Source organism: Haliotis cracherodii, unplaced genomic scaffold, assembly GCF_022045235.1.
Source record: "Haliotis cracherodii isolate W230 unplaced genomic scaffold, xgHalCrac1.p SCAF_44, whole genome shotgun sequence".
Classification (NCBI taxonomy): domain Eukaryota; kingdom Metazoa; phylum Mollusca; class Gastropoda; order Lepetellida; family Haliotidae; genus Haliotis; species Haliotis cracherodii.
In genome coordinates this window covers 68,314-89,503 of record NW_027266302.1, presented here as the reverse complement: position 1 = coordinate 89,503, position 21,190 = coordinate 68,314, and the positions used below count along the sequence as shown (strand labels likewise).

Genomic DNA, 21,190 nt, shown 5'->3' with positions numbered 1-21,190 from the left:
GAGCGCCAGGCAAGGTAACAACACATACCATCTTTTAACGTCTTTTTGTATGACTCGACCGGGGATCGGACCCAAGACCTTCCGCTCTCCGTGCAGGCGCTCTACCGCGGAGGCAGTCGAGACATTGTCGTGTTTCTTATGGAGGTAGATATGATTTTTTTCCAAAAGGAAATATAGCCAGCTATATTTATTAACCAAAGCTCGACACTTCCCCTTTGAACACGTTAATATCCATTAATGAATGGACGCATATCGTGAAGGCGAAAACCACTTTAGTGGAATCCATAAACGGGATTCATCTCCGAATGGAGTCTACAATCAAATCCTGGTAAGGCACCAACTTTGTACATTAGAACGCTGTCACATTGCAGGGGGAATAAACCATAAGGGTCGCTGTCCCGAGTGGTTTATTCTCCCTGCAGTGTTTTATTGTACGATAAACAACGACCACGAGTTGTTTATTTCTTATATGAGCTCTTTAAGGATGATGATAAAAAGTACAAGATTAAAAAAAAATATTTACCCGCATTTATATTACTTCAACAGAATCCGACCTCGGTAATGTCGAATGAGTCCATGTTATGCAGAGGGGGGTCTTTTCCGCATATTCTCACAATCCTCACGTCGATTACTTTACCCTTTCTTCAAATCTCCTCATTGTTCTTTGCGATTTATCGCGTAGCTATCTTATATACAGGAACATCTTTACAGTCTGCTTCAACGACATAATAATACAGAAAGATAGGAAATAAAAAATATCATAAAAAAAAGATTTGTCTTTTCTTGTCCAATAACACATGTATATCATCTCGTGACCTGAAAAATTACATTTTCACTCGTCAAACCTTTGCCGGGTCACTCCATCAGATAACATTATCAACAGGTGTTCAGGGATTCTATGTGCGCTTCTTTCTCTTGACTAAACTAAAAACGAAAATAATGCAGCATTTTTATCTATTATAGTCATATTCACCAAAGAATGAGCTATGGTGAAATACGTCATTTTTAATTGATACGACTAATACAGTGACCGATGACAAAGCTATGACGTCACAATGCTAGAACAGTTCGATCCATATTGAATGTTAAAAACTTGACGATACCCTCTCGCGCGAGCAAATCTTATTATAATTGTGTGGGCGACCAACTCTCCTCATCTTCTGTCTTAAAGTTCACTATAGTCAAAAATACTCAACCAGCAACTGGATGAAATAATTATTGCGATTAAATTGGCACGACAAAGTATATGAATTAAGACATGTAACTTATATATGAACATTTTTTTTATCCATTTGTGGTTAAAATAAAAAAAAATATATAATTACACTAGGAAAAAAGACCAACTAGACTGGCAAATTGTTGTTTTTCATCAGGTATATGTAAGCCCCGGCACACATCTCCTTATTTATTCAAAAGCAGTTTAAGTGAATTAACTAATGAAAGATCAAATAAAAATATATAGAAATAAACTTACAAACGATTAATCCTAAACGTCTTAATCAGTGCCACGGAGTTAAAGTGGGAGTAACTCACGTAAAACAAACATATTTTCACTTTATTTTTCCAGTTCATTTTTGTAGTGATACATTTCATTTCTCTTATCGGTTGAGAAAACACAAATATCTTGACAGTGCAGTGTGAAGCGTTCATATAATCACCTTGAGACCACTGCCCTTCAATACAAACCTCCATTATCACATCTGAGAGAACCGACACATGATAGCTAAAAGTCCTGCACCATGACTGTGGAATTTAGATTTTTTTAGGTGTTTTTTAATAAAAACCTAGGCAAGTCTAGATCGAACTAACCAATTCTAGTTTGCTTGATTCCACAGTCTATGAAAACAGCAGAAGAGGAAAAGTTCTTTCGAAAAAATATTTTTATTTTTTTAGAGACATGTTTTCATTGACTAAGTGTTAGTCTAGATAGCTATATATTATGTATTATATAGTATTAATATGTTTGTTTAGAACACCAAATGCATCTTACATTTGCATAGATAAATAATTATAAAAATTCATAAGGTCTTTGCTTTAAGAACTTGTCATGACAGGTTGCGACTCACTGGTTGTGAATGTATTACAATGTTGTGCAGAGCCACCTCTATTCTGTACAGTGGAACCTTCTTATACGAGATAGGTTATAAGACAGAGCAGCAGAAATGTATGCTGCACCATTAAGTGAGTGAGTTGGGTTTAACACCGCTTTTAACAGTTTTCCAGTCATATCACGGCATGTCAGCTTAATGTGGGAGGAAAGCCCCAAGTGATGCAGGTCTCAGACATTTACAACTTCGGTGAAACCCACGAGGATGGTGCCGACAAACCTAGAAACATAATCGGGTCGAACCAGGATTCAAACCCACAATCATAGGTTTCTGGCATGCCCAAGGGACACAACTCTGCACAGCGAATTGCAGCGCCTTAGACGACTGGGCCACACGTGCCCCCCTGCACCATGTACTAGTATCTGTAGTTCATAAAAAATTACATTTTCAGCTTTATATACATCACCTCTGAGACCTATCTAACTTATGCAGCAAATCAGCAATTACCAGTATCATGATTATTAACATGATGATGATGATAACTAAGTCAATGGTGTTCATGAGGATACATGTATTTAAGTTAAGACCACACACATTTATAATAGACAATGCCTTTTAGAAAGTGGTCAAATGCAATGTTATATTTGGGGTTACTCTTTCTTTTGTAAAACACTAATTCTAGTACTTTTGGGGGAGGATGTTTTGACTATGGGAGCCATGCCAATTTACACTTATCAGAGTAGTACAGGTACTCAAAGTATGTGATCTAAACTACTACGAGTTTTCATACTTCCATTTTTGTGGAAGCCTCGATGCTGGAGATTAGGTGCCTAAGGGTGAGATAGTGAGTTAGAATCCCAGATGGGACAGCACCCAAAAAATTACTAGAATTTGTACTTTACCCAAAACATATAATCCCAAACATTACAGATGTTCTTGATGATGTTGATGTTTTGAATGAAGCTGATGATGTTGATGATGCTGATGAGTTGAGAAGACATTCATAATTTGATACAAAACAAAAAACAATTTCTTAAGACAGAACATTTTATTTGTTAGGTTAAGAATTGAGCATGATTGTAGTTATTATATATAAGTAAAATTTGTACAAGAGCATAAAGCATAAAATGAGCAAACATTTACAGCAGCAATACGACGAAGCTACAAAACCATCCATAGAACGTACAGCAATGTGGTTAACTTGTGCACACTGGTTATCACAGATTTAGCTAACATGCAAAAATTTGCCAACAGATAGATCAAACACCACAAACAGAAAAAAACAACACATATTCTCACTACAGGATATAACAATCTGGATATGAACATATGTGTTTATAATCACATACTTTCAACATCCATTTTCATGTTAAACCTGCATTCAGATTCACATCTTCCAATTTAATCACTTTCATCTTTTAATGAATTTTATTTATTTCAATGCAACAATATCCCGATATGGTGACAAAAGGGTGTAAAAGATCTCAATGAAACCAGTTATATAACATTGTAGAGCGTCAATGCAAAATATTATATATTTAAAAAACTTGATATACAATAACACCTAATTATTAACCTAAATTTTCACAGGACACTTCCTCCAAGGAAATCTGACTTTCACAATACGAAGGATCAATATGAAATTCCTACATTTCAGTAGTATATTTGGTTATAGCTGATATTAGGGTGTTTAATAACATACATAGTTTCTCCACAAAGATTTCCATATTGTGTAAAACATTGAATACAATTAACAATAAATGTCAAAAATTGAATACTGAAGTGAAAGTGAATACTGCTTGTGTCGGGTAAAATGCTGGAGTGGTAACACGCATAAATAAATACCACATCTGATGAGCAGTTGTTATTTGGTTGCAGAATTGAGAGCTCACAACATATAGACTTCACTGCTCATTCTCTACAGATATGTCCTGCTAGACTAGCTTCCTATCCAGTTGCAAGGCACGATCACCGAGGGACAACTAGCCACAACACCATCATCTACTCTATTCATGAGGTAATTTTATACAAATCCGTTCAAATTTGTGGAACAGTTTTTGATTGTGGGTAGTTTTCCAAATTAATTAAGTGGCATATTTTTCTGTATCAAAATATACAAAGAAATTGAAATACCTTGCAAAATTGCTTTTTTTAATATTTGTACAAACAATATCTGAAATAAAGCAAACAATGTCTCTATAGGATCATTTATCCCATTGTAACACGTCAGCTATGATGTAGTCAAACAAAACAGAAAATCATTCAAGACGAAACGACGCGAAAACAGAATGAATATGAATCCAATGTTAACCTTTCATATCTATCTATATATAATAATCAAATTATGATACATTGCGTATATATTTTATCAAAATCTTAAACATGGTTTACACAGATTCAAGAAAGTACTTTGACAAAAGATAAACAGTCTAAAATATTACCTGAAACAATAAGTATTTGCGTAGCAATTGTTTTAACAAGCGATGAAGTTTTAAACAAATTTTCACTAATGAATGTCACTGAACAAAATGCAGTATCCTTACTGGGTATTCCTATGTAGGTATATTTTATTTAGATCTCCTATTTTACTTAACATGTCTAGCTTCAGCAGTTTGACCTTCAGCCATATTTCTCATTTGGTAGAAAGATTTTACTGCTTTTCTTTTTCAACAAAAAGATTCATACTGATATACCATTCAAATTAGTCATAACAATTATAAATATCAATCTGTCTGTTAATAAGTAGGATTGCATCTCATTCTTAAAGCTTTGTCAAATGAATGATTGAGTTTCTTTGATGACAGTCAACGTACTTCAGCATAATGCATAATTTTCTCGTATTGTCTGACAGACAAATATATTCAGCAGTTCTTTTGTGATAATACTATTGGTTAATATCGGACTGTTTGGCCGGCCGGCAGGCTGGCTGCACACACAGCTGGACGTCGGCGGCAGCACTAATCCTGGACCTCCACAATCAAGGGTGCCGTGTACTGGCTGTGTCGGATTCCAAATGAATAGCATGGAGCTTCTTTCTTATTTGAGTAAACCTGAGAAATGAAAACAATGATATTTGAAAGATGTGAGAGACCATCCACGGACTACACAACAAATCATGTTTGTAGCTGCATGTCCTGTCAACATGAATTCAATGTAAGATAATCAGGGCTGACCCATGTCTTGGTATAATGAGTGAGTTAGTGAAGTTTTTGTTTTACGCTGCTTTTAGCAATATTCCATCACTATCACAGAGGAGGACACCAGAAATGGGCTTCACATATTTCACCAATATAACCTGGGACTTTGGCATGATGAGCGAACGCTTTAACCACTAAGCTACCCACCTAAGTATGATATTGGCATATCATGTATTACTCAAAAGATGTTAAAGAACATCTAAGATTATAGTTCAACTGTCATAACCTACAGATATGTGTGTCAGATTAAAATCAGCATTATTCCTCCATTATGAATGGTTTGTAGTAGCGCTATTACTGTTAAACAATGACAAAATACTTTTAATTAATGTTCGCAATGTTCATGTGTGCTTGACTAAAGTTCATGTGCTTGACAAGAGTTCATGTGCTTGACTAGAGTTCATGTGCTTGACAAGAGTTCATGTGCTTGACAAGAGTTCATGAGCTTGACAAGAGTTCATGTGCTTGACAAGAGTTCATGTGCTCCTATGATCACATACATCTTACAACATCAGGTGTGGTGAACATACCAGGTGCAGAATGTACACTCCAGTCAGGTGCACTGTGTGCACAGCATTAACCAGGCCAAGACTAAATCAGATTAGGTGTTCAAGACATAAGGGTGCTCCATGCTCTAATTTATATGAATTTCAAGACAAAAAGTCCTCTATTAAAATCAGTGTGAAAATAAAATCAGGTTCATTTTCATCCTTAAGTAGACTTAGAATCTTTATGTCTTTGGTGCAGTCAAATCATGCAACAACAGTTCTCAGTCCTCACGTCTCATAGGTAAGTGCAATTACACCATGTGACCATTATGAGTGAGGGAGTATAGTTCTACCACATGGCTGGCTACCACGCCGCCCCTGTGACTACCATCAATGGAGCTTATGTTCTGGTGGTGATTGTGTTCTAGTATCAATAAGGCATCATTACAACAACTCTTTATGGGACAATGTGACCAGGCATAAAGGGAATGGTAGATAGGTAGCAAGTTTTAATTTTGTCTTTTCATCCAGACCATTAAATGACTTAAGGTGGACAGACAAGCTGATTTTGGAGATAAATAAATAAATAAATAAATAAATGAATGAATGAATGAATGAATGAATGAATGAATGAATGAATGAATGAATGAATGAATGAATGAATGAATGAATGAATGAATGAATGAATGAATGAATGAATAAATAAATAAATAAATAAGCCAGGTTTGGTGTATGTATAGATCTTAGTTCTGGTATATGTAAAACAAAGGTTCTTGCTCATCTTGGAAGAATGAAAACTGTTTGGTACAGACAGGCACATTACAACAGTGACACCAACGGCTTCTAAAACTGCTCTGTGAGTGAGTGGAGGGCACCAAGAATAGGGATGGTAGCAATATGGGTTCTCATACCCTGGCCCAGTTCCACAAAACAATTGTAGTGCTAAGACGATCTTAACTCTTCTACTTAAACAGTCGTAGCACTAGGATCGCTGTGTGGATCACAGCCATGGTCATCAACGTGAAGAACGCATACAGTAACCACGAGGCTAGTGATGAAAGACTGTGTGTGACTGTGCAGGATTATCATGTGTAGTAGACTTTACGTGTTGAAATAGATGACATACATCCAGAGTTGTTTAGTCTCGGACATCCACTATCAGTGGAGCTGTGTATTGGGAATGACGCATTCCAAAACTAACACATGGCGCTGAGCGTTTGTTTATGTAAACCTGCAAGAAGAAAGGCCGTTCTTGCATGAGCTATTGATAGAATTTCATTCATTTCTGACCTTCATCAATTTGTCATTTTAGAAATTTTGTAAAATCTAGAATATTACAGAAAATTCACCCATACCTAAATTACATTGTTATAAGGCTATGGCTATTTTATAAGACCAGCTAAAATGTACCTTATACCTAGGAAAAGGTCCACTACTACTGTGAAATAAATACCCTTAATGTCAATGCACAATACAGCTGGATAATTCTTTTCTAAACTATTTTCCACCGATAAATGACTTAATTTTGTTGAATAATATCAAATACAAATATTTGGACACTGGCTGTTGAAGACTCAGTATTAAGTGTAAGTTATCTGAACGTGTCTAAGTTTATTTAAATATTTTGAAATCAATTGGACTTACTTTCACATTTACAAACCGTATTTGTTACCAGCTTTGAGAGCATTTGGAAATGGGAGATAGGGGATTCCTCTGGTATCTCAGACTAAAGTACTTACGTGTTCAGGGCTGTGGGAGCCAGGTCCGGGTTTCACGGTGGTGTCGCCTGGCAACTGAGACCGAGAAGTCATGCTGTAACCTGGGGCAGCTCTCTTGTATCTGTTAGGGTCGGTCACGTTGTAATTACCGGGGCCAGGGGTCTAGAGAAAAAGAAAACAGAATGTCATCAGTTTTTTGCAGTTTTCAGTTACAATACATTGATGCAGTAAAGTGAGTGAGTGAGTTTGGTTATACGCCAATTATCAATATTCCAGCAATACCAGGGTGGGGGACACCAGAAATGGGCTTCACACATTGTACCCATGTCGGGAATCGAACCTTGGTCTTTGGTGTGACGAGTGAATGCTTTAACCACAGCTTTAACTCAGTATTGTAAAGCGAGCTTACAGATTCATAAAACTGTATTAGATTATATTCATGTGTACCAGATACCTCTAAAATGGAAACTTTTAGGTCAATCAGAATCTAGCTAAAATTTCAGTCTTTAAAGTTCAGCTAATCTAAAAGCCAATAATTCAAACTAGCATCTAATGAAAATGATACAAAAGACAGGCTTGAGTTTGTAGACTTTATAAAGTTAGTGTCAGAGGTCCTGGAGTCCTGCTTGCTCCTTCAGTATTTGAATCTGGGAAACCACTAAACCTTAACTTTTAACATTTATGTTTAAACAAGGACCCCTTGACTGTCATGCTCAACTTGTGAACACTAGTGAGTGAGTGAGTGAGTATGGTTTTACGCCGCTTTTAGCAATATTCCAGCAATATCACGGCGGGGGACACCAGAAATGGGCTTCACACATTGTACCCATGTCGGGAATCGAACCCGGGTCTTCGGCGAACGCTTTAACCACTAGGCTACCCAACCACCCGTGTGAACACTAAGAGCATAAACTTTGAAATATATGTAGCATAATGGTCAAGTGTTAGATTCCACACAAGAATACAGTATCACCATCTATATCACTGCAATATTATTTCGTAATTCCCCCAATCCCTCCCTCTGAAATAAGGGTGTTTTTCAAAACCCAATTTGTGACAAGGGTATATGAGTTGTTTACACAAAGAATGAGCTTCACTCGAGAGTCTTATGATTAATCAAACCCAGGTAAATGGTGCGACAGGTGAACACTTTAAAAACGCTCGGCTACCATGCGTATGTTGTATGTATAGGCATAATGGTCTACCTTTTGCAGGTCTTCGTGGAAGCTTCCGATCTTTTGGCGTCCCCTGAGGGAATATACCGGTGCTTGCTTCTTACCCCCCTCGATTGTTTTGCCCAGCTGGTCTGGCAGTCGGTAGGCATTTGGGGCTGAAGTGAACATGGAGCAATGCAACAAACATGTCATGAATATGAGCCACACAGCATCTACATTCAAATGTCAAAAGGTTGGATTAATGATATCTAGTCAGTTGTTAGATTCTTCAATCCAGTAGGCTCCACGGACCTTTCTGTGCCCATGACACTGGGGTAGGTAATACTGACATTGATTTGGCATTGTACATTTATTCTTTTAAATCAAAACCTTTCAATTAATGTCATTTGTAACAAAACTGGATTTATATACATTTAACATGGTAATTTGAAGCTTTAGATTGAGGTGTTTTATATTTTTTTTACAGTACAAAATATCAGTAACTATATGTATTTCTGCAATCGCAACGACGTGAATGCTTCAGGTATTGTCAAGAGATATTATGCTGAAAAAGCAGGTTAACGCTCCACATGAGCTTACAGACTAATAACCGTCTACAGTTGCCCTGTCAATACTATAGCATACCTGGGGTATGATCTGACTTCCTGTTTAAATGTCTGTTTCCAAATGAATATTTGGGTGCCCCAACACATGCCGAGGTAAGACCTGCATTTTCAGGCCTGTAAGCCCCTGGGCCAGGAGTTTTGTGGGTACTGAGATCCCGGGGGCGACTGTATAGTGAATAGTGGGGAGCCCCATCTCTGCCGTCTCGGTACAGTTTAGCTCCAGGCAGATAAGCCGGGCCAGGGCCACAGTCATCCCGGAACTTGCCATGCCTCACACCGAAAGAGTAGGCAGGGTTCTTCTTATGGGGACTCCTTGGATCGTGGTCACTGACGCCAATCAATCCTGGCAGCGCGTACTGGGGTCCGGGACTTCCGAACATGGGAGCAATTGGCCCCCGCGGGCGGGTCTCCTTCCATGTACTCTGTGAAACACACGGCATCTTGGTCACTGGAACATAAGAAACAGTTCATTAATTCCATTTGATAAAATATCTGCAAGGATGAGTGTGTAAAATAACGGCATATTTCTTCGATGACATTCCTCAAAAGTGTCTCACACTCGGAACTGTCTTCCCATCTTCCCGAGGCAAGTGCGTTAACTGACTATAAAAAGTCCAGTTTCCAGCCTTGCTGAACTAGGCTGGTATTATGGAGTTAGATTTTGGCTGGACTACTGAGTCTATGCATAGTCCAATCAAAATCGCACACCGAAATCGAAATCCGGTTTGTAGAGTGTCATGCAGATTTCGGTCGACTGCAGGATTTGCAAAGCATGTGCACCGCCAACTCGTTGTCAAGAGATATTTTCTAAATCTTTTCATGTTTTTAATCAAGGTGCTCACGTGATTTGATGCGCTTCGCGATGTAAGACTCGTTTTATCATGATATAGATCTTGATTATCGATTCAGATCGTCTTGACTGGGCGCCACCATTTTGTTTGAAACAAATGCAAGTGATACGAGAGGTTGAATCTGATTGGTCAATAGGTGAGGCATAGAAAGGACATAACTCGTAATAGCCACCGTTGGCGCTACGATCAAGCCCAGGAATTCCAGTCTAGTTCGGCAAGGGTGGAAACTGGACTTTCAAAGTCAGTTAACTCTCTTGCCTCGGGGAAGATGCTGTCTTCCCTGAACCTGATTTTCATATATCTATGTGACCTACAGGTTAAGCATGTAATTAGGTACAAATGACATAATTCTTGCCAGGAATGTAATGTAGTTGATATATGGGTTGGACTAATTGACTTTGTTGAGGACAATACTTATCCAAAGTATTTTAGGAGCTTCTGTGAAGCTCAAAGTTAGAAGAACTTAGAAGAAACTATTATTCCATTATTAAAACAATCTGACCCTTGATAAAGGTGTCACATTTAACCATTTTGTAAGAAACTGACATTTGTCATAATATCACCATTGACTTTGTTTCCTGACTATCATCAATTTGTTCTTAATCTTTAAAACAACAACTCATGTTACAACAAAATTCAATCATAATTATATAAAAACATTCACAAGAAAAGAGAAAATAATTATAGATATGTTCATCACAACCAATTTCCCAAAATATAGTGATATAGCTGGAGATAATTTACAAAAGGATATTTTAATGATTTACAATTTGTTTTGGATTGAACTTTCTTCAATATCATTACAAATATTGAAAGGAATCAAACATTTGAATCATGATCTGTCAATGTCCAAGAATTTGAACAAGTCTGAATCATGAAATAATATGGTGAAACAAAACAAACAAAACCCTAAATAAAACAGAAACACTCAGACAAAATATAAGATTACTTAAATAAGTTAACAATAAGCATAATACAAATTCCTAGTGAACCTTTCCTGTACACACTGGCCTAGCATATCATGTTCCCAGGTCACATAACATGTCTAGGAGTGGAAGTGAAAACCTTTCCTGGAGAAATGACTGATGTCAAAGTACACAAATGCATTACGAATATCATAGCTTGTAATTTATTGCAAGATTTCACCCTTGAAATACCACTGTAGGCAAAGTATCAAGCAGGTATAAAGATAACATCCGTCAGCATGACTGCGGCCCACTGCTGTAGTGTTTACTGACTAGCACCTGGGCAACCTGTCCTGGCACTCTGCTGTGTGTGTTGACGTCTCTTTATCCATTCTTAATCAGTAATATCTACATATATGTAGAACATGCCTTTTGCCCATACAAGTCTGCTATCACATTCTGTTTAACTGAAGAGCACAGAAGATTTTAGTTATTATATTTTCAAAAAAATAATTTCAATTGATATATTTTTGTCATTTTTGCGTAGTCCCTGTTTCATCTATAGAGGAAAAATAGTAAATGATTTGAAATTTTTGTGTGACCATATTTTGTCTAAGCTCGGCTTTGAAGTTATCTAAAATTTATAAAAGTTGAAAAATTGCTTCAATATGATGTAGCCTTGGAGATAAGGTTTGGGAACTTTGTTTTTTGTATGGTTAATATTGATATATAAATCCTATCAATTTCACAAGCTGAATATGAAAGGTATGGAAAAAGGTCGTGTTACTTGTATAGTAGCATTAAACAAAACGTTATTAGCGCACTAACAGAGATATGTCATTCTGTGTAATCTTGCGAGTCGACCAAGCCGTGATTGTGGAGTTTATTATTCACAGCCACGCAGCTATGACATTTTGAAATAAAATATTTCCTTAACTGTTTCAATATCGCGATTTTTGAAACCAGATATGAACTTACCTGCTTTTGGACAATAGCTGAGTGTTCTAAAGACAACACCTGGACTCACCTGTGTCAATCAAGCAGTGTACCCTTTTAGCGTGATAACCCCGAGATATCGCCCCTAAACCACTGTCAGCTTGCGGGCCTACAGTTGCTCCATAAACATGGATACCCAGAGACTAACACATGTGACCGATTTCTGGTATCTTCATTGGTTGAATTAGTTGTCGACTGGGCCTTAGAAACAAGGCGAATAACTCTAATTTCGCAACAACAGCAGGTGCCCGTTAACCGCTATAAAGTGATACGCTTCAATGGCATTAAAACGGGTTCTTGGACAATGTAGCTGGTTGCCTGCTGCTTTTAATACGGAACCTTTTGGCAGGATTTTGAACAAATATATCATTAGAAAACAAAACCACTGTAGCTAATGGTGATGTGTGTGATGTTGAGATACATAACTGCAGCTTCTAGGATTAGACCAAAGGTAATGCAATTAATTTGAAATCATTATCCATTTAAAAAAAAGATTAAGACCATAATTACCTTGTTCAATACTCTGTTTTCAAATTGAAGGTATACAATATTCACAGTTTGTAGTGTTTCCTCCCATTAAGACTATTGACTGAATAAATACAAACATGGTCACATCTAAAACTAGTATGAAATCCTTTATCCCAGTTAATTTCATCCAGCAAGGTGATTTATTTTTAGTTTCCCAAACACCTTAGTCAATCAACCAACTTGTTCCATCAAGTTGGTGTGTCCTATGAACTATGTGTCAGTGTCACGAAATTCAAGTAAAATCGATTTGCTGTTGGGTCGCGTTGTCATCAATATCTGCAGCGCGTAAACAATAACCATCAACAACAAACTGTAACAATACAAAAAAGAACCCAAACAGATGGATAGTCAGGGTAAGCGGGTTTAGCCATGGATCTTCCTGAGACTTACATTTGCAAAATACCGTTGTTGATAGCAATTAATTAAAGTTGAATTGTCGTTTACCATCATAGGGTGTGCACGTGCGCGTGCGTGCGTGCGTGCGTGCGTGCGTGCGTGCGTGTGTGTGTGTGTGTGTGTGTGTGTGTGTGTGTGTGAATACGACTTTCAGTTGAATCAAAACTCCACGTCAATTGGATTAATCACATATACACCCCGTAAATGCATTCGTGTGAAAGTAGCTTCTTTAGATACATTATTAATGAAATGTTCGGTTCATCACCTCTCTGAATTTCCTAGATTTTTTTATTTCACTCATGCTGATAAAACCCGAGTTGGGATAGTTGCGAGAAAGTGAAAGGTTGGCGACTGTTCAGCACAACAGATCGATCCATCGGTAAGCATGTGTTGTTTTTGCGTATAGTCGTCGTTGCTAACGAGATTGTTTTAATGAGTGCGTGATGTTGTTTGATGCATGGCTAACAGCGCAACGTCACGGGATAAAGACGACGTTATTCCTGTATATAAGATAGCTAAGCGATAAATCACAACGAACTATTGCGAATGAAGCCGAGTTTATTTAAGAAACAAACGACTCTTGGTCATTGTATATCGTACAAAAATAAAACACTGGAAAGAGAATATATCATGGTTGAGATTCGTACATGCGCGCGCAACTTGATGACGTAAATTGGACGACGCTATTTTTGAGAGGGAAGTGCCAAGTGAGTTGTTCCCCATAGATGTAGCTGGGCAAAAAAATGCAATGACCGAACGATCGCATCCCAAAGAGGGAAAGATATGACAATCGGTATTGGGGAAAAAGATGCAGATAATCGACGTGAAAATTGTGAGAATATTCAGGAAAAAACATGTATTACCCCCCTGTTCATAAAATGGACTTGTCCGACTTTGCCGGTAGTCATCATTATTTAAATACGTGTAAATATTTATAAAGCTTGTACATTTTAGTAGCTTAATATTGATATTTCATATAAGAAATAAATGCGCCCCTCGTGGTTTATTCTCCCTGCCGTATTTCCTTGTACCATTAACGACCATGAGTCGTTTATTGCTGAAATAACTATTGTTTGGAAATATTTAATGAATTAAACGGAGTGATTCGAAAATTATAAGATTTGTTTAATTTGTTTGGTTTACGAAATCGCCGGCCCTAATTTTCACAAATGTGGAATAAAACTTGTTTTTCGTTAAGTAAATTTAGTTTCTATTAACTGTATAACAAATATAGTTTCCATGGTTTATGTCATCGGACTATAAATGTTTTTGAGAGATTATGGTGCAAAGACATTTTCATTTTAGGACCTATTCTAACAAAGTACATGTTATTAAATAACAGCCCTAAAACATTCACTCAAACAAAACATAATTCCTGTACAAAAGACATATCCTCACTGAGGGGCGGTCGGGTAGCCAAGTGGTTAAAGTGTTCGCTCGTCAAGCCGAAGATCCGGGTTCGATTCCCATCATGGGTTCAATGTGTGAAGCCCATTTCAGGTGTCTCCCGCCGTGATATTGCTGGAAAGTGGCGTAAAACAAAACTCACTCACTAAAACAATAGTTCAAAAGTCCAGAATGTAGGGTCAAGCTGCAAGCGCATGACATTAGTTACGCCACTTGTAAATGGAACTGTGTTATTGTCATTGCACTTTAAGATCCCTGGGGAATACACCACCTAAGCTGCTTGTGCATTGTTGGAGGCTCTGCACCCTGTTACCAGCTGTTGGTAAGCCCTGTGCTTATTGTCAGGGACGTGTTCATTTGAACATTTGCTTGTGAGGACTACAACTATTTGTCATTTCAAAGGAATAGTATAAAATAGCCATGTACAGAAACACTTTCCGACTACATTAATCACTATACATATGGTCACCTGGGACTACACAATAGATTTGACTGAACGTACACATTGTTAAAGAAATACGCATACCTGCTTATACGACATTTTGTCAGGCCTGTTTACTGGGAGCTCTTTTGAATACAGCTGAACAATGCTTTCACATGTGTAATGGCATGAATAACATCGACAAAAAACCACAACCAGAGCACATGTACGAGTGTTTGTTTATATGATCACGGCATGAAAATAACACCCCGGGATTGATAGAACAGTACTCCTTTGCTGTCGTGTGGCCCTCAGGACAAAGCCTTTTAGATTTCAACACATCATTCCAGAAAGGTCTGGGCTTATTTATTAAACGCCAGAGTTTCAATCAATAATTAGTATATTGCAAACAATCTATTTAGTTTGCCGCACGGCATATATTGAGAAAGGAGTTCTATCGCGTATAATTATCAAAACATATGTGTTATTAATCATATGTCGATATGGTAATATCTAATTTGGTATGTGGGGCAACAGATAACATAGTTGACTAGCCCATGGCATATTCACATGTTTTATTGCTAGACCCGCGTCAAGCGATGATATACTGACTGCCGTGCTTTAAAGTCCTTGTTTGACAGTGTAGACGATTGGTGGTCGTCAAGTTAAGTGGGTCTTTGTGATATAAATGTGGTGGAATGACTTAACAGTTGTTGAAATACTGCCGCTTTAGTCTAATGTAAGTCTCGATTGTTTGCCAGCCTACACGGGAGTTTATTAGAGCAGACTTTCGTTCACGTGACATACCCGTTATTGATATTGCTTGTGCTTGTTTCTTAAGAACCTAATATTGCAGTAAACGTTATGGGCGGTCGGGTTTGTTTGTGTTGTGGACATTATATATTCTGTTTGTCCCGTGGTGAAGTGTATCGATCAAGGGACGTGGGCGTTGTTAGGGTAACAGTCTGACAGTTCGTGCACTGTGTTGGAAATAATGTAGGAGAGAGCTATCGATCAGCTAATGTATCGATCAGCTATATGATACCATATGGATTGGGAACTGGTGCACTGCATCTGTTAGCAAATAGGTCTACATACGGTGAGATCGCTCGTCTTGGTTGTTTGAGAATAGAATTAGTCAGCGAGTGATTGATTATTGTCTGGCGTCGCAGACATAAGATTCCAGCTATATGACGCAGCACAAATATCACGTTTAACATAATATATATCGACACCTGAAAATAATGGAGACTGGTTCGGGCAAACGAGTGGTTGATGGTATGAGTACACCAAGATGACACGTCATCCGCCTGGTGTCACATTGCGACCACCCGGTGCTCATATTAGTCGTCTCGCATGATTCAAGCACTATGAACTGGACCCGTTTGTGTCATACCGTCATCACTTAAGGCACATTAAATTATTAATGTTTCATTGGTTAATGCCGGAATAACAATGGGTTGTACAAAGCCATTAACATATGATATTTTAAATGTACGATTTTGTTTCCTGGCATCTTGATTGGTTTAGATGGATGGAGATGAAAAGAGCAGTTCTTACAATTCGAAAGTTTGTTAAGTCAAAATTGCGATATGGATCATCTACGGCGTTCATTTTGTGATGTACTTGTCGTGTTTTGAGGTTTGAATGCAATGCAATTCTTTTGATCGGACCCGCATTTTATCAGCGTATTATTGTATATATTATTAGACACGTTTGGCTTGGTGACAATTAAGTGGTACTTCCAAATCATGAAGGCACCCCAAATTCTCGAATATTTTAATGTCACGTTAATATAGGAATTGTGTCAACCGAAATTATTGCATACTGCGGCGTTAAACAATATTCGCTCAATCAAGTAAGGAATTGGCAAAATTATTTTGTGATAACAAAATTGTTAAAATTCCACTTGTTATATTATTCAGAGTGGCAGCCTCGCTGTTACCAGAATATCTTCTTACATAATACCAAAGATTATCTACTGATTATTATTAAGAAAATGGAAATCATACATGATAAATAATTTACCTAATCCTGGAATCAATACATGTACCATATGTAAGTTTTATATTTGTAACTTATAACAAACGGAGGACCAGATCAATTGCTACAACACGTCGCTGCATAACAAAACATCCCCATAAACAATGAGGTAATCCATTCCTTCTTTACCACAATGGTGTTCCGCCTAACTGTTGGGAGATCGATGAAGCGGGTTTCACCTACATGGGTCAGGCGGTAGACACAGGTAGATCAAGGAACTGACAGGTGTTTGACTTCCTGTCTGGTTTCATCGATTGCCGCCTCACAAGTAGAAGGCGTAAAGTTAATCAATCAACTCACCAAGGAAACAAAATACAATATTGATGGACATTTCTTGCCTGGATTTAAACAGACCAAATTGCATTGTTTGTTTTGTTTAGTCCTAATATATACCAGTATATGCCTTTCCACATGCATGTTTAGATTATATACCCCGTAACATATATGATTTCAAATGTGTTTATTCATCATGTAATATATGCCATAGACTCAGGGTACAAAACCCTCATCTTCAGTGATCTCGGAGATGTGGCATTATAATAGCGATTGTCTTAAAAACATTGCATGATATACATGTTGTGACAATTGCTTGACGGGATGCTTGACGGGATGCTTGATGCAGTTTCATGGGAAGCCTGCGGGACTGAATTTGTGTCTTGTTGGGAATATGTAAAAAAATGCCTGGGAAATACAAACATCTAAATATATCATAGATGTCACAAATAAGTTAGTTTGTTGTTTAACGCCGCAATCAGCGGTATGTATGTGGCCGAGTTGATTTAATTGCTATTTTGTAAATATTTTAGTAAAGTCTTTTAATTGTCTCGTTTCTGTTTTAGCCTGTTTCTGTCTCAAGCTAGATTACTTGAGCAGTATAAAAACAACAACAATTAGACTAGCTCCAGCACTTACATAACTACTAACATAACAATAGCCACTTTCACCTATACAGTCACCAACAGCACAAGCGTCTTGCTTTGTTTTCCTTCCCAGCTTCTGTATTATGTAAGTAAAAGGTTTCTTCTGCGTTTTGCTGACTTTGCTAAATTAGTTGGTCACTTACACTTGAAGGATATCAGTGGTTCTGTGGACTGGATTTCAAATCAGTGGACGATATATTTGTTGTGTTCAGGATCTCTATAAGGTTAGTTTGTGTTTGATTCATATTTATGTATCTTGTAGATATGTCTGTGTATTTAGTTTAATGAATTAGATGCATTAAGGTAATGCATTGATTGGTAATTATATATATTTTATATATATCTATATATGTCAAACTGAAAATAGTTTAAAACATAAACTAGTAACTCATAATAATTATACATGTTATCTCGATATCTTCCCTCTTAATTTGTTAAACACTTCAGTTAAATCTAAACTAAATCTATAATCAAATTTAACTATTAATCACTACTTAAATACCATCTAACTACATGTGTGAATGCAGTATGTATGTATGTAGATTATGATTGAATGGATACATATGAAAAGGTCATTTTACATATTCTTAATTTTATTGGCCATTTCCTTTTTCTTATGCGGCCTTATTGTTTCAATTTTTCTAGAATATGGCAATCGATGTTATTACGATGCCTGTGATCTGCCAACGCTGACATAGTTGCCAGCTCATTGCCACACAGTGGTAAGTTATGTGTATATTTTGTGTATATTCTGTTTATCTTATATTTATATCATGGCAATCTGTAGAGGCGGTATTTATGTAACCGTCTTAAGTATTTTTATATGTAATTTGGCTTAAAACCACAAGGGTAAGTGTAACTACTGCTCAGCATGTTTGATACATTAATGTAAAATATCAAGTATAAATAATGTTTATAGTATGCATAGCATATTAAACTGGATGAGGCGTTTATACATTGGTGTGTTGATACTATGTGATATGTTTTATTTCATCTATTAGATATTTTCATTGTATTTTTATACATATTTGCAGAGTTCAGAAACAACTAGCGTGTGTGCGAAGAAAATCAGCTGTCAACTCACACCCCAGTAGCCTGTTCTGTGTTCACTGCCCTAACCGGAGCCTTGCCCGCTACTACATGTATATAATATTCGAGTCTGGACCAGACAATTTAGTGATTGATATCATGAGCATCAATCTACGCAAATGGAATACGATGACATACATCCACCAAGTCAGCGAGCCTAACCACCCAATCCCGTTGGTCGGCTCTTACGACAAGCATAGTCGGCTCTTATGACAAGCATTGGTTGCTGAAGACCCATTCTACCCTGATCCTCACGGGTCTCAATTAGAATAAGTAAGTAGGCAATATATATTTATTTCATAGTGGATAATTTTGTGACAAAAACAGACTCAGTTTCTTCCGTCTTTGTCTCGTTCTCATCTTCGGCATCCGCGAAGACAGGGAATTTCGCCGGCGTCGGCCGACTGTTCACGACTCGGCTCCCATAACGTCTGGTGGGGGTCTCTATTTTGTAATGAGGGGGCTGAACATCAAGCTTATCTTCGAACAGTTTCAGCAACCCATGGGCATACAGGATAAGATCCACTGCATCATCAGGGCATCTGTTACACGCAATCGATTCATTAAAGTTAGAATTGTTGGAAGTAAAAACGAATTTCTGTAAATCTGACGAGGAAACTTGTACGTTTGAATAATGGGTTCTGATGTATTTCAGCAAAAGTCCAACAGTTTTCTCGATCATAGTGTTTCCCGAGAGCGATGTGTATTCTTTGATATATCCATCCTTGACACCTAACTCTTTCGAAAGATTTTCTAAACATGTTATGCTTTCATGTAAGTAGCGCTTGTGTCTCTGCCGTTCACTTGGAATCATAACCACACTTGGAATGTGTTGAGGGTCAGGCACTTGGTAGATAGGCCCCGGCGTCGGCTGTATACGGATATGACTGCTACTCCTGGGGTCTGTCAGGCCCAAGAGGGTGGTGGGTGCGCGGGGGGTGGTCAGTCGTGTCGAGACAGAGTAGTCTAGAGGGCTGGGTATCATGTAGTTAGTCCGTCGTCCACGACTCTTCTGGGGTCCTGATTCTGAATGTGAGGATCGTGGCTCGGGGTAGAACACTGGCTCGTCCGCTGTTGTTGGGGGACTTTCAGGAGTATGGGCTTCACTGTGCTTTCTCCCAAACAAAGGCCTTGACCCTGGTCTGCTTGAGCCTGATGTGGAGATGCTGGAGGTTGAACCGGAGTACATCACGAAGAGCTTGGTCAGGGGCAAACTCATATGCAGTCCCTGAAAAACAATATGAAGACAATTCTAAGCAAGTCTAGGCTAGTTTTGAAAGTCCTAGATTTCAAATATAAATGAAGAAATTCTCTGGGGGGTCAGTTCTATTTTATAAAGTGAGGGGCAAAATAACTATACCACTCGGTTGATTTAATATGTTTGATATTTAGTTGAAAATATCTTGAGCGATATTATAACCAATTAAAACTTTTTAAAATATATTACAAATGAACAAATTTATTTTAACACCAAATTATAGCCACAGATTACTCTTTAGAACAGTAGTAGGAATGAGTGACTGTAAAATGGACCGCCTGTTCTTAAATTTGATTAGGTCAAACTTTTTTTCAATGTTCATATACACACTGAAAACAACAGGCATTTTTTCTTTTCCCCATAATTTTTCAAAATATATAACTTACCAAAACCAAAAGCAAATAGTTTCCTTTCCGAGAATAATTGTTATTAATGCTCATGGCCTCCATGGGGAAGCGCATGGCTGTGCATGGAAGACCCGTGTCCGATTCGTCACATGGATAAAATGTGTGAGCCTTTCACATATGTGTGTATGTATGTGAGCGATGGTGCGATTGTGATGGTGTGAGTGATGGTGCCATTGTGATTTGTGTGTGTGTGTGTGTGTGTGTGTGTGCGTGCGTGCGTGCGTGCGTGCGTGCGTCCAGTCTAACCGTTCACAAGTCCAATAACTGTGGATAAACCGGTGTCAAATGACAGGCGTATACCGAATAAAACACAATGGAGTGTAAAAGCCGATAGCAGCATTGTTGACAATACCTGCACCACTATAGGCGTCGTGCCGTACATGACCTCCAGTCAAATATAGCATAGCCGTTGTTAGAACATTACAAACCCGCTAGGTCTATAGCATTGTAAGGAATCACGTACCTGCCTAGCTGAATAAATATCCCGGGGCGAAGGCTAACGTCACTACTGGGAGGACATCTGCGATAAGGATTGCAGAGAACAGGGTGCCCACGTGACGAGTCAGTATATATTTGTCTCACATATGGCTGCCTCTTGCAGTAAACTCGATAGTTGACTTGGGTCGTGGCAATGGTTTGAGAAGCATACAATGCGTCGTCAGGAGGTATGTGGTTGAGTTGCTGGTAATTAAACACTGAACGGGGTTCCAGACAACCCGTAAGATCGTTTCGAGTCAG

General features: G+C 38.0%; 2 protein-coding genes across 2 annotated transcripts; both read right to left on the bottom strand.

Annotated features, from left to right (window-relative positions):
* Nucleotides 1-3,077: 3,077 nt before the first annotated feature.
* Nucleotides 3,078-12,109, bottom strand: LOC139441766 (ciliary microtubule associated protein 1A-like). The gene is made up of 5 exons (XM_071222549.1): nt 12,015-12,109; nt 9,251-9,679; nt 8,657-8,781; nt 7,473-7,613; nt 3,078-5,098 (listed from the first exon to the last, which is right to left on the bottom strand). Exons 2-5 carry the CDS (start codon nt 9,669-9,671, stop codon nt 5,006-5,008), a joined length of 780 nt encoding a protein of 259 aa, XP_071078650.1. The 5' UTR covers nt 9,672-9,679; nt 12,015-12,109; the 3' UTR covers nt 3,078-5,005.
* A 6,970-nt stretch (nt 12,110-19,079) lies between these two features.
* On the bottom strand, nt 19,080-21,119 carry LOC139441756 (uncharacterized). The gene is made up of 2 exons (XM_071222534.1): nt 20,916-21,119; nt 19,080-20,015 (listed from the first exon to the last, which is right to left on the bottom strand). The coding sequence occupies exon 2, from the start codon at nt 20,004-20,006 to the stop codon at nt 19,080-19,082; it is 927 nt and encodes a 308-aa protein (XP_071078635.1). The 5' UTR covers nt 20,007-20,015; nt 20,916-21,119.
* Between the last annotated feature and the right edge of the window lie 71 nt (nt 21,120-21,190).

Bases quoted from the DNA above. Each gene is read 5' to 3' on its own strand.
- LOC139441766 (XM_071222549.1), bottom strand. From the start codon at position 9,671: ATGCCGTGTGTTTCACAGAGTACATGGAAGGAGACCCGCCCGCGGGGG. The intron at 8,782-9,250 runs GTATGCTATAGT...TGTTCACTTCAG, and splicing joins GAAGTCAGATCATACCCCAG to CCCCAAATGCCTACCGACTG. The intron at 7,614-8,656 runs GTAGACCATTAT...CTTTTTCTCTAG, and splicing joins TCCACGAAGACCTGCAAAAG to ACCCCTGGCCCCGGTAATTA.
- LOC139441756 (XM_071222534.1), bottom strand. From the start codon at position 20,006: ATGAGTTTGCCCCTGACCAAGCTCTTCGTGATGTACTCCGGTTCAACC.